The following is a 15,056-nucleotide window of genomic DNA, read 5'->3' as shown; positions in this document are numbered from 1 at the left end:
CTTTACTCCCTTAAATGCTCGATGTCCTGTACTTTTTCTGATTATGTAAAGCTTACACTTATGCATTCCTGCAGCATTTGTACAAGCTAAAATTCATTAGTCTTGCTTTGGAATCTTTGATATTAGTTGGAGCCTTTTCTGTAGAGTTTGCCTAAGTATTTTGCGGTACATATTGCCATAAAAGACCAGTTTCACTAGCATTGTAAATTTGTTGAGATAAACTTTCACTGTTAGTGAGTTCAATAATTTATCTGCAAATAGTTCAGCAGCTTCAGTATCAGCTATCATGAGACTGTTGACAAAAGAGAAGTTGTTTCGCTAAATTCAGTTTTGCTTCTATCACGTACTAAGACAATAAAGCCTGAATTCAATATCTTAGTTATTTATCACACTTACATCTATTTTTTGCACATGCTTAAGGCTTATCTGAGTCCTGAATATATAAATTCACACATATACTTAAGGCTTATCAAGGGCTGGTGCTAGATACCTTACCGCCTAATGCAATATCTGCGGGGCCTAAATTTTACTAACAAGCGCCTCTCTAAGTTCTAAATTTTTATCACCCCTAAATGTTGGGTCCCAGTGCTTTCCCTAAATTCCAAAAATTCTGTCTTTTCTAGATTCTGCTGCTGTGTGAATATGAGCTCTGGCGCCAGGTTTGGGTTCATGTGAATCAGTTATTCTTAATTCAAACAGCACTAAATGTAGTCTTTTGGTCTATTAAGTATCATTAATAAAACATATTTTTAGCATATGGAAAGAAATTTTTGTTAAATGTTACCTTATCAGCATTTCTTAGTGCAATTAACTTAAATCTGTAATCACTTACCAAGTATAATAGCAACAGAGAAATTTACCATACTCTTTGTTATTCAATTACTAATATAAAAAAGTATTTGAGGCATCGCTGCCATTACACAAGTTGTCGTGTGCTGATAAACAAGCAGTGATAAAAGCCGATTTAAGTTTGAGATGCATGACAAGTAGATACGCAGCTATGGAGTCAAATTATAGATTGCACAATGCATGTATAATATATTTACTAAGTTGAGAAAAGAAAGAAAAACAAGCAAGTATATAAACTACAATTATTTGTCTCAAGAAAAATTTATGATGATATTTTAAATACTATTTAATTTTAAAAACAGTCTGTATATATGTGAACACTAAGTACTATAAAAAATTACCACATATGCATGAAATTTTATATGTAATATAATATAATAAGGTAACTGTAAATAAAGTAATATTTATAATTTTTTCACTTGGGCAATACTCTTGCGTAAAATTCCCCTATAATAAAGTAATAGGGTACCCAGCTAAGACATATATCTTATACATAAAAACATTATATATGAGATTTTAAGTCAAATCATGTGCAGAATCAAGAAAGAATTAGACAATTTTTCCCATGCAAGTTCAGTTTAACTTTTTTTAACTTTGGATTTCCTATCACCTGAGATATACCTGGGAGATATCGATTAAATTCATTCAAACACTAAGACATGAAGTTAACTGCAATATTTTCAAAGCTGTGCTGGTGTTTAAATGCAAAATACTAAATTGTGTTTTAATATGTCTTTATATTTTGTTACTTTCTATAAGAAGATTTACAAAACATTAAACTACATCAAAAAGATAAATTACTTCAAGTCTAAATATTTGTAATTCAAGAGAAGGATTGTGAGGAGTTCTTTCACAGTTAAATATTTCTATGTGCAAAATATTTTAGCTACAAGTAATTTCCATTATTTCAGTAAAAAACTGTGTATCTTTTATGTATAAGAGATTCTGCAACTTTAAGGATAAAATATGTGTAACACACTTTTCCAATCGAAAAATAAATAAAAAAAATCATATAAAATATAGAACAGAGCTCAAATAAATAAATAAAATAACAGATAAACATACTTCACTAATATCAGTCTGTAAGCAAACAGATTTTGCAGTTACTTTGTACCCTTCTGTTTGAGCAAATGATGACACAAGTTCAGCATGTTTTTCGCTCTTGGAGGTAGATTTTTCATTTGACAGTGAAACAGAGAAGTTATGTTCATGACAAAAATTTCTGTGTCCCAGTAGAACTGATGATGGACACTTGCTTTTATCCCTGGACTGTATATTGCTGAAGAGCATCTCTTTAGAATTATTCATAACTTCTGAATCACTTGAGGTGCAAGAACTACAAGAGTCAGCAACCTAAAAAGACAGACAAGATAAATAATTACAAAACCACCAATAAAATTTATTTACATAGATAAAGTTTAGAAATTTTTTTTATCATCAAACATTCCTTTAGGAGAAATTATGTATCAGTAATTTTTTATTAATATGTGATTTCTGAATTATAAATACTTTTATATCCAGAAATATGTGGCCTATTTTCACTTGTCCATTAGAATAATAATAATTAATAAGTGAAAAGAAACAAGGGCTTAAAAATCAGCACTTACATATCAACACAACCACCTTGGCCAAACTGGTTATTTTTTACAGATGAAATGGTACAATTCACTTATCAGATGTAAGTTTGTGGTTTTCGTAACTCTTTCTAAAAAGAATCCAAATCTCGATATTTATCGTAAGTCACCAAACATTATCAACTCTTAAAAAGAAAACTAACTTTAGCAATTTAAAATACAAATTTTAATTGTTAAATATGGATTACGTGACACATTGAAAAAATAAAACACATTCATCTCTAAAGTACACAGTGATCAGTTTTTGCTTAAAAAAAATCAGAAAATTGCAAACTCGACATCGCACAAACCTCAGCAATAGCAGCCATCTAACAAAAGTATCTCCTTGTTGGTTCCTTAAGAAATTTTGCTGCAAAATATAATATTCCTACAGAAATTTTACAGCAATTTCCTCCTTTCCAGGGAAATTCCAAAAGACAATATTTTTAAATTAAGGCAAAAAATATCACGATTTGTTTACAAAAACCATTGGAACTTGGAATAGAAGAAAAGAAGGCATATGAAAATGGGGACATTCCAAGGATTTATGGTTGCCAGAGTTCAGCACATTCTGAAAAATCTGGCAACTTCTATTAAAGTGGTTGTGATAACACGTAAGTACTGAAAAACCTTAGTTCCAAGAATATTACAGAATTATTTACTAACATTTAACTAAAATAATAAAGCTAAACTGAACCGATTGCACCAAATAGGCTTTTTATTTCATTTTCATTTATTTACCTATGATAGCAATTCAGCCCATTTCTTCAGTTGAACTGAAACTAAAAATCTGTTTCATTAATTAGAAATATCAGTCAAACAACCCAAATATCTCAATGCAAAACAAGTTTACCAGGTAATTAGGTGTTATTCCGTCAATTGTGAAAGTTGGCTACTATCAAGCTATAAAAGTCAGCAGAGATCCTGCTTAAGTTAGGCCAAACTTTCACACAGAATTCTGAGTCATATTTCTATCTGCAACTCTTACAATAAAACATAGTCTCTGCACAATCTACCAAACAGCCACTGTTGGGAAAATCTTTGTCCCTCTCCTTTTAGTATTTCATAAAAAGGCTTTCATTTATTTGTATTATTTTTGTGTATTAAAATAAAAAAAAAAAAAGAATTCTTTCTTGTGGCAGTTTTCAAAAATTTGATCTTTCTTAATGAAACCCTGTACCGGTTAGAGGCTTATGAAAGTGGCAGCCCGATTAATGGTGGATCAAACATAAACTCAGTGTCACTCAGATTTAAAGCAAAAATTCGGTCACGTGAAAATCCACGAATTTTACTAACACTTGGTTCCTAGGAAGTCAAAAATTTGCATTATATGCATATTCAGTATTACTTATCAGTGTGAACAACTTTTGTCACTTATGGAAAGGAACAAGTCCCCAACAAATCCAAGTTCACAGGCATTATTTCATCTTCAAAATTATTGAATGGCCTGGAGTTCACATTGTTTTGGAGCCTGCCAAACAACATTTCAATAACTTTTTTATGAATAAACATAATGACTTTTTATAAAAAAAGGGTACTTTTCAACTGCCAGAAAGATGACAAAATGTCATAGAATACAATAGTGGTGTGTGATTCCATTAAAGTTTCTTACCTTTTTGTACTGTGTCATTTGCATTTATCATCAAAAAATTACAGAACATTTTAGATGACATAATTATGAGATAAATAAAAAAACAAAGTAACCTATAAAATAAGGTGCAAAACTAAAAACTTCATATATATAAATATGAGGACTGTTCAAAAGATCAAACTTTTAAATTGCATATTAATAGTCAGTGCACCTAGTGGCATATCTTAGTAATCACATTTTACTAGATTCTAAACCAAGACTTGCATAAGCTGCTCATCACATTAGTGAAAAAGCAAAAATGAAAGATTCGGAGAAACAATGCATCTGCATGAAATTTTGTATAGAAGTCGAAAAACTTTAATGGAAATTATCCAAATACTTAACCACACATAGATGACTGCATAAGCCAAACACAATACTATAATTGGTTTCAGAATTTTAAGAAGGACAGACATTCAGTTGCCAAAGCTCCAAGGACTGGATGACATTCCATGTTAACAAATGAACAACATGTTTTGAGTGTTATACCACTTAGTCAGAGAGTAAACAAGGAAGTCTACCAGAGAATTCTAATACAACTGAGAGATGTTGTGAATAGGAAGAAACCTCAACTGTGTGGGGACTCAGTTGTGGTTGATGCATAATGACAATGTACATGCCACCTTATGCATTACTCCCTGCTATCAATTAACACACAGAACATTGCACTTTTGTTGTACCTCCCACTCATCCTATTCTCTGAACTTTGTCCAGGCATACCCTTCTTCTGTTTCCCAAACTTAAAAACCACTTAGAAAGGATGTTGTTTCCAGCTCGTGGAGGAAATTAAGGAAAATGCAATGACCACTGAAAATGGGATTTCCAACAAGCATTCCAAAAGTGGAAGAAACATTGGCTACAATATATTGACAGAGGGGAGTACTTTGAAAGAGATAGTGGTTAAACATTTGTATAATTAGCAATTAAGCAAGAACAGCAAAAGTTTGGTCCCCCTTTTTTTTTTTTTTTTTTTTTTTTGAACAGTCCTTGTAAGTAAAGTTAAAAATAGTTGGCAAAAAATGTAAATGTAGTAAAGGGTCAGAAATTGAGTAGATTCTGCAATCTAGTGCGTGTGCAGATATGGCCCAATGAGGTGATACAGCGAAATGCTGAATGACACATAAAAACATTCTGGTATAAATCCTTGAGTTATACAGAATCATTTCTAATAACTCCTTTTTAGAAGGTGCTTTAGTTTAGCTGAAACCCCATAAATAAAATACATGTTGGCAAGTTGTGAGTTCATGCAGCATGTTCATGCACACTGCTCAAAATCTGCATGGAGAATGATGATTCATGTCAGCAAAATCCTTTTCTACCACTCTACACTGCTACTGCACAACACTTTTTCTCCATACATACAGCATTACAAAATCTACTTATTTAAGTTCACTCTACTTAACAACTTTACTAGATATTTTTAAACAATCTGTGTGCATGTGTATACACACACATAATATATATATATATACACCAAAATCATGCTAAACTCAGCTTTTATTGATGCACCACATTTTACAGAAAAATAATGCAACTGAGAAACAAAATCTACATTTATTACTTAATTGAAATAAACAGTTGCATACCTCACAAAAAGAATTATCAGGAAAAGGGATACACCCGTTTTTACACATCAAATCCCAGTCTTCAAGGTTTGAGTCATCTGTAGGAAACTTTAAATCAATACTTTGACATGGTGGAAGGCTAAGCTGATAGTCATCATGCAAAGGAACATTGGATGCTTTTTTGATTGGCTCACAAGGCCTATATACATAAATACTGTCACCAAACATGAACAAATATGGTTCACTTTGTGCTCTATGGACAGCAAAGGGATGTTCAGTCTTTTTATTTGTTGTTCTACAAAACTGGGATTCTGATCTGTCATCATTTTTCTTATAACATGGGCTTGTATTGGCCACGTTGTGTTTTGGAGAAATGGCTAGACATGGATTTACAATATTACTTATTGCTCTGCAAGAGTGCGATTTCTGTATTACATTATCATAACTATAAATATTGCCAATATCTGGGAAGGAAACACATTTAGGTATGGGTAAATCACAAGGTGATGCCCCAGAGTGGAAGACATCTGTTCTGTTCTGGAACAAACAAACACAAAATTATTTCATATTTAACAAAATCTATTAAAATTATATATTTATATAACTATACTTATTCCATACAGCAGTTCAAGACACATAAGAATTCAATTACAATGCTATCATAACTGACTATAAACCTGACAAAATTTTTTATATTTAATTTTAAAATATAATTTTGTACACTGCTCAAAATAAAAAATGGGACAGTGCTATATCTCCCGTTCTACTGGGGCGATTCACGAAATTCAAATTGCGTTCTTCATGTCTCGAAAGCGCGACTTAGGATATATATTAGATTTATATATAGCACTATTCTAACATAGGTATTTTGACACAAAATCGGACTTTTTCTGAAATAACATACCATTTTTTTTACATATTTCGATTCTACGACTCAAATTACGCCAGAATACCAAGTTTTGTAAAAATCATACGAGTAGTTTTTGAAATATTAGCTCTCAAAATTTTAGTTCCTCAATGTTAATTGAATTTGCCAAATATTTATTTATATCTCTTTTTTTATTAAACTTTTTCGATTTTTCTCTCACATTTCGAAATTTAGGTTCATTCCAAATAAAATTTACCCATTTTTTGTGTTTTATTTTTTAAATTTCTATTTTTAAATAATTTTTATAAATTTTTCGAAAAAAATTTTGAATTATAACCTATAAAAGTTTTACCATCATCTTAAAGTAGGTATATTTTTAAGCATATCTGCAACAAATTAGACTTTTTTATTCAAAATTTTTTAAGATATACACAAATTTACATATTTTCGCGTTTTGAAATTTGGCATCTTTTTTTTGAGCGATAATAACGCCAAATGTGGTCTATGGATTTTTGTTACACTGTATTGCCACAGCTATTTTTAACTTTAAATTTCAAGTAAAATTTTACGGAGAATTAATTATATGCTATTTTTTTAAATAAATTTTTTAATATTTTTTTTTTTTTTAATTTCTATCCTTTTTTTTTTTTTTTTTTTTTTTTAAGAGTAAATTTTTACCTTTTTCGTCTGCTACTTTACTACCGTTTTATTGTTTGCTACTTTACTTCGTTTAAATCGAATTGTCTAAAACTGAGAATTTTTGTTTGATGTTTATTTGAATTTTATGACATTAACTGCACAATTTATTTCTAAACAAACTGATGCTTTTGAAGTGGCTGAAAGAGCGGCTGGTACTATCATCCATATTTTTAAAGCACAGTATACTTTTATAGAAACATAAGATTTAGAATAATCATTTTTATAAAAGTCAAATTATGATATAAATATACAAACCTCTAGAGACTGAATTAATGGAAGTTCAATGGTTATGTAGAAATGATCTGCAGCTACTTAATCGCTGGATAAGTCAGCAGATTCCGTGGACAAGTAAGAATAATTATATATAAACAACACCCAACATTCTGAATTCAATTAACAACGAGGATACGATGTTTATTAAATGAATTCAAGAAGTTTTAAAACATAAAAAATCAACTCATTTTTTATCCTAAAATGTATTTTTGTGCGTAGCGTATTTTCATTATTCTAATTTAAAATTCTAATAATTCTTAAAATTCTAATTTAGAATGTAATTGTCAAGAACTGATTCCTAATCATCAGTAATATATTAAGTAATTATTACGGTTATTAATAAATCCTTCTTATAAAGTAATTGCAAATATTTCAAAAAACTTTCTGTCTGAATGCAAATATTTTTAATTTTATATTAATCAAGATTGCACACGATATTATTTATTTGCACTTCAATTCTTAACGTCAGTTCTAGTAGAAGTTACAAATCAATTATATTTAATTAAGGATTGGATTGGATTATTTAATTATGGCAAAGCACACGAGGGCTATCTGCCTAAAGGGAGGGATGCCTTCGTGGAGGACTTTCTAAGGGAAACTGGCCTTGTATACACGTTACACATCGGGAAACCATGAAAACACCCATGCAACCAGCCCGTTCGCCGGATTTGAACCTCGGACTGAACTACCAGTGATCAGCGTCTTTACCGCTCGGCCGTTTGTGGGCCTTTATGAAATGGAAGGCGATAACTTTATTTAAAATGATTGTCAGAAATACCAAAATGTTTCAAAAAGTTGGATACTTTTTAATATACTTTCAGAATGCTTAAAGAAAAAGAGAAGAAAAATAAATTTTTTCGTAAAATTTAGTATTTGTATTTTTTTTAATTTAAAACTTTTCAAGGTTATGATATTTGATTCTTGCGATTTCAAAAATAAAATATTTGACTAAAATATGAATAACATTTTAAGAAACCAAATGTAGGATAAAATTGTGTAAAGCAAAGGGCACAATGATAAAACTGTTTAAAGCAGTGTATGCAAGTCATCCTAAGTTAAAATGTTGGTTATACATCTCTCTTATTTATATATATCTTTTCTGAACGGAACATTTCTGAACAACACAAACAATTAAAAATAAAAGTATAAAAATTTAAAAATTACCTAAAATAATAACTATGACGAAAAATATATATAAAGAAAACTATTTGAAAAAAAATAAACGCTGCACCTTTATTTACGCAGTTCGAATAGGTAAATAGAAATTTTTAAAACAGTTATTCGAAAAAAAAAAAAAAAAAAGTGCAACTTAAACAATTAAATTTTGAAAAGGAAAAAATTACTTAAAATAATAAGTTATAATTAAAAATATAATATAAAGAATATTATTTGGAAAAAAGGAACGATGGTGACTTTTTCCTCTCATGGGAAAGGAAACTAGGTTGCCATATATTAAGAAGTGACTAGGTTGCCAAGTGAAGTATTCTTGGCGCAAACTGACAAAAATGTGCCAACATAAATTTGTGAATTTCTCCGTAAATTTTGCTCCAAATTTTACAAAATTTCCTATTTAGGCGTAATTTGAGTCGTAGAATCGAAATATGTAAAAAAATGGTATGTTATTTCAGAAAAAGTCCGATTTTGTGTCAAAATACCTATGTTAGAATAGTGCTATATATAAATCTAATATATATCCTAAGTCGCGCTTTCGAGACATGAAGAACGCAATTTGAATTTTGTCAATCGGCCCAGTAGATTGGGAGATATAGGACTGTCCTTTTTTTTTTTTTTTTTTTTTTTTGAGCAGTGTACATTACACACTGTGCTTTTTTAAGGAAGCTAAAATGAATGCCCTGATTTCAGCAGAATTAGTAAATATATTATTATACTGAAAAAATATATATAAAAAATACAATCTCGATTAATAACTTAAATTTGAAAAACTAACACATACTGCATTTTAATGTTAAAAGAAATTATTATTGCATGTGTACAGATTCATAATCAATTAAATGCACACGGAACTGATGATAGCTTGATAAAATTTATTTTCCCAAAAGAAACAATTTACAGTTTTGGAACTTTCCACAAAAGTACTCATACAGCTCTTCTCTTAGGATCATGGAGAACAATCAGTAGTTACACTTAAATTACTGAGAACATTAAACACAATGCAATGCAAAATGCATCTAAATGATGAAGCTCATACAGAGTTCTGTCAATACTTCAAACTCAGCTCTGAACCCAAAATTGAGAAACTGGTGCTAGTCTTATAAAGTCCCCACCACCGAGAAATCCCCAGCACCTTCCATATCTCGAAACTACTGGAAGGCACATATGGTTAAAGTTACATATAAAAGAGGTGGATATGGTTACAGTTACATATAAGGATTAATGTACAGTTATTTAATTACAGTACCAATTATAGTTATAATGATCAACATTTCACCAAATGGTCACCAAGTATAGCAACTTTTGGGGATTTCTAGCCAAATTTAATGTACAAAATTTGTCACTAAAACCATCATCAATTTGGCAATATCTTGGCAATTTAGTGAAATAGCCATTTACCTCAATGTTCAAGAGACTTGCCATTGTAACAATACTTTTCCAGCAGAGTTTTGCTTTTTCTAGCATTTCATGTTACATTATACAAAAGGTCCAGCAATTTCACATATAATTTTACTAAAATTATTTACATATACATAAAACTCATAGCAATGCACCCTTCCTAACGACTATACAATCCCTGAACAGGAAGCCATACTTACAAATCAATGCAATACTAAAACAATAATTTCAATAACTAACATACAACAAATCAAACATTAAATCAATAATTAAATGCATTATTTTACAAATTTATACACAAATAAGACCATGGTCTTAGTTTATTATTTACATTACACACACAATGAGGACTATATACTTTGGTCACAGTAAGGGCCAAGCCTGTTGTAATGAACTACTTTAGGTTTAGAATGTGATTACTTACGGATTCAAACTTCAATACTGTTAAGCTTGTGTAGGACTGTGTAAGGACCATGCCATGATGACTGCAGTTTAGGAGTCCCTTCCGTTGAATCTGATTCCATAACCACACCTTGTTACCTTTGTTTAATCGACATTCCATAATTCTTGTGTTATATTGGGTTTTCACCTTCTCTGCCGCCGAGTTAACTTGCTTTAGAGCAAAATAATTTCAAACCATGCACGGAGATCATGAAAGTACTCCCCACACAATGTAGGCACATCCAGAGGGCGGCCGAACAACAGATCACAAAGCAAATAAATGTCAAGACTAAAGTGCATCTACGATCAGATTATTCGGTAGTCTCATGGACAGCACTGCAGCAGGCCAGTAAGAACAGAGATAACTTTTGGTTCGAGTCTTGGTCATTTCTGGAAACCATGCATAAGAGGTTATTAAGAATAATTCGATTAAACCTCTACCATGCCGTTTGACTGTGGATAGAAGAGTGTTGTTGCGTTTTGTCTATGCCAAGTAGTTTGCAGAGTTCTTTAATTCCAGCTGAGATAAAATTCCTTCATTGATCAGAATGCAAATAAAGAGGCACTCCAAGCTTGATAATCCAATGAATGTATTACTTCTGCTACCATGACAACTTGTTGATCAAGGACATGATACGCTTCAGATCACTTTGTAAAGTAATCAGTGATGAGGATGTATTTCTTGCCATTAGCAGATCATGGCAGAGGTCCCAGGACATTGAAAGTGATGCATTCAAAAGGTGCTCCTGCACTGTAATGTTTCAGCTTCCCTTGGCTGCATTTCCTTGGTCCTTTATGACTCAAAAAGGCATAAAATTAGCACTTTTGCACATCAGCTCTAGCATTTCTCCAGTAGATGCACTCTTGAACTCTATGCAAAATCTTTATTATTCTAAAGTGGCCTTGAGTCGGACTACTACGTAGTTCTTTAAGAACATCCTGGATCTGGGATCTTGTAAGTATCAGCTGCCATCTGAATGCTTTTCCATTATTCGATTTGAACTTCCATAACAAGATGACATTTCAAATACAGGATGTTTATAATTAAAGTTGTGATTTCAGAACACTCTAAAACTACCTATCAAAATGACTTGATATTTTACCTAAACTGTAAGGGAATAGAATTTTGTTCGGCTAAAGAAAAAGTATAGTTCCAAAATGTGTTGATAGATGGTGCTGTCAGGGTTTACATTGCTTTTGTCGAGGTATGTAGATTACTTAAGACATGACATGTGCATTGCACACATAGCTGTAATACTAGTGGGACACATAATGCTTTGCCTGAGTGCTTCATCATGGCTCTGACAGAGAAGGATTGTGCTCTGCTCGTGAAGATTTTCTATCTGAACAGTGACTGTGCAATTACAGCTATCAAGAAGTTGTGGACATTAAAAGGCATAAAATCCGACCCTTTGACCACAGAAAATCATAGATAAATTCTAAGGGACTGGCTCATTTGACGTGAATTGAAGTAGAGGACGAAAACCAATTACGATGGCAGGGGCAATGGAAGATATGGCCCCAGCATTATAAGAACAGACAAACAGTGATGCAAAACAAGCTGAATGTTGGATGAATGAACAATTGGCTGAATGTTGGATATGCTTATCAGGATGGTATACAGAGTCATTTGGAACATCTTGTATTTCTATCTGTACAAGATAATTCATGTGCAGCAGTTGTTACCTGCTGACCTGGAAACATGTGAATCATTTGCATTATGATTTCTTGTCCACATGGAACACATGGAAAAGGATAATGGGTAGCCATGGAACATTCTGTGGTCTGACAAAGCCTATTTTTATTTGCAAGGTTCTGTAAAAAGCAGCATATGGGCAACCGAGAATCCATTTTTGCCACAGCCATTACCACTGCTACAGCCTGAAAGTCTGAAAAGATCACTATGTGGTGCAGAATAACAGCTGCATTTGTCATCATTCCCTTCTTCGAAGGGATCATACCTGCAGACCCCATTACCTATATCCTTGCTGGCAAGCAGTATGAAGCGATTTTTCATAACCATGTCCTTCCGTCACTTCAGCAACATCAGTGTGTGATCGTGCAATATTCATGGAAGATGGCACTCCTCCACACATTGCTACTCATGTGAAGTAGCTGCTAATTGCTCATTTTAGAGATGATAAAATCATAAACCGCCGTTTTCTAACAGCATCGCTGCCGTGTTCCCCTAACTTCAAACTCCTCGTGAAATTTTCGGCTTTAGTGATACCCGAAGAATGTCGTTAATAGCAGGTGGACTGCGAATCTCACCGACTAGAAGGCAAGCATTACACACAACATTAACAGCATCAGCACACATATCCTATGACCTGTTGTGGAAAATGCTGTTTTGCACTTCCAACTAGTAGTAAAACAATGAGATGGCATATCAAACAGCTTATGTGTTAATCATCCATAAGGTGTTTGTTTCATGAAGCTCTTCTTTTTCTCTTGTCAGTATCTGTTTTTTGTTGTGAATATGTATTCTTGTTTTTTTTTTTTTTTTGTTAATAAATTTGTTGTAAACCCTTGGAGTTTATCGCTTCATTTTGGTTAACAGCATTCCTGTCTTTTAATTAATCCATTTAAGACTTTTTGCTGACATTACCCTGACAGTGCTATCTGTCAAAAAAATTTTTTTTTAACTTTGGGCAAACAAAATTTCACTCCCTCACGATTGTTCTGGTAAAATATAAAGTCATTCTGACCAGTAGTTTGAAAGTTAGAGGTTTTTGAAATCATAACTTTAATTATAATCATCCTGTATGTAGCGATTCAAAGAGAACCCAATATTGTTTTGTGATAGGACTATAGACTGAAATGTCCTACTAGGTAGGATTTTCTATGTTAAGACTCTATTCAAATAATTATGAGTTTAATATCATCTCTTCCAAACGTTCATTCCTGACTTCATTGTCACACCAGGGGTCTCTATCAGTTGACGCTGAAATACAAACTAGGATCGAACGAATTAACAAGCTCATATTTTGTACTGACCCTGCAACAATATTGGTAGCTTTCTGAACAGGGTTTTCCAGACAGGACATCAGCGTTTATGCAATGACCCCCTATGATAACGGATAGTGATGTTATATTCCTGGAGTCTCTGTATCTATCTAGTTATACAGCCTTTGGGATTCTTGAAATTTAAGAATCAGGTCAATGATGCATGATTTGCGTGAGCAGGAATTTCTGGTGTACAGGTAATGGTGGAAATGTTCTACTACTTTAATTATGATCAGAAACTTTTCTGGTGACACAGTAATTTCTCTCTGGTTGAGACAAATACTTGCTCCAGTATGCTACAACATTTTCTTGACCATTTATTTCCTGCGATGAAAAAACACCGACACGCTCATTGCTCAAATCTGTGTTAAGAATAAATGGGCTGAGAATACATCAGGATTGTTACAAATGTTAAAGCTTCTTTTGGTATGTTAAAAGCACCCTCACATTCTTTTCTCCACAAGAACATTTGCTTGCTCTCTGTCAGTTTTCAAGGGGTCTTGTGATGGAACAAAAGTCCTTCACAAATCTCCTATAGTATGTGCAAAGCCCCAAGTCACTTCTCAGATGATGGATATTTTTTAGGTGTCTTAATCTCTGACTGCCAACAACATTTGTGGATTTATACACAAACCTTCAGCTGAGATGACATGTTCGAGTTAAGTCACTTCCTTCCTGGACAATTTACATTTGGCAGGACTTATTTTTAGACTGGCTTCCTTCAATTACTAAAGCTCATTCCTAATATTTACCAAATGCTCTTCAAAGCTTTTCCCGATCAAAATGATATCATTCAGGCTTCACAGGAAAGACCTCTCAACACTGTCAAAATGAGGCATTCAAATGTTGCCACCGAATGACAATCTAAACAGCAGAATTTTGAGCTGCCAAAGTCCTTGTTGAGTGGTTAATGCTCAGTCATCAGGACCAGGTTTCTCATCAGGCTCTATCTCTACCTGGCAATATTCATTCTTTAAAGCAAGTGGCTGAAACCACTTGCTTTCAGAAAGATTATCCGGAATGTTGCCAATTCTAAAAAGAAGGCAGCTTTCTTTCTTTGTGATGTCATTCAACTGATGATATTCGATACAAAATGTAGTTGAACTATCCTTCTTTTTTATCGGGACAATGGGAGAGGCCCAAGGACTTGCAGAAAGCTCAATCCCATAGCTGCCCTGCATGTCTTTTAGAAGTTTATCTTACATCTTCCAGTTTAGCAATGGGAAATACATTTTGGATGTTGCTTGACTGGTGGATGATCCCTAGTATCAACTGTATGCTGTGTTAAACTGGTTTGACCTACATCAGAAGATGAGCAGGAGAAATCATCTTAAAACTCTTGAATGGCATGTTCTGCAGCACTTCTCTCTTTATTGCTTAGTGGTGCATTCTGCAATAACTCCAGTGTTAGGCTCTTCAAAGTCACAGACTCTGAAAGACTACTGATTCGTTTAACACATGCCACAGGAATACATGCTGCAACCACTTCACCTTTCTTAATAATTTTCACCTTATCATTTACATTAACAACTCTCACCAGG

At 32.7% G+C, this 15,056-nt stretch overlaps 1 protein-coding gene across 4 annotated transcripts in view; it reads right to left on the bottom strand.

Moving 5' to 3' along the window:
- The window catches only part of LOC118192737 (uncharacterized), a 146,955-nt gene that overhangs the window by 47,464 nt on the left and 84,435 nt on the right, over nucleotides 1-15,056 (bottom strand). For all 4 annotated transcript variants that reach the window (XM_035363745.2, XM_035363748.2, XM_035363744.2 and 1 more), the window contains 2 exons: nucleotides 5,679-6,194; nucleotides 1,915-2,202 (listed from right to left, as the gene is read on the bottom strand). In XM_035363745.2, the coding sequence (XP_035219636.1) occupies nucleotides 1,915-2,202; nucleotides 5,679-6,194 (804 nt within the window). The remainder of the gene's footprint in view (nucleotides 1-1,914; nucleotides 2,203-5,678; nucleotides 6,195-15,056) is intronic.

The sequence above is a fragment of the Stegodyphus dumicola genome, chromosome X2 (assembly GCF_044657685.1).
Source record: "Stegodyphus dumicola isolate Sdum_Otavi_A_Nest chromosome X2, ASM4465768v1".
NCBI lineage: Eukaryota > Metazoa > Arthropoda > Arachnida > Araneae > Eresidae > Stegodyphus > Stegodyphus dumicola.
The sequence above is the reverse complement of the archived record's forward strand: the minus strand, read 5'-3'. Positions and strand labels throughout refer to the sequence as shown.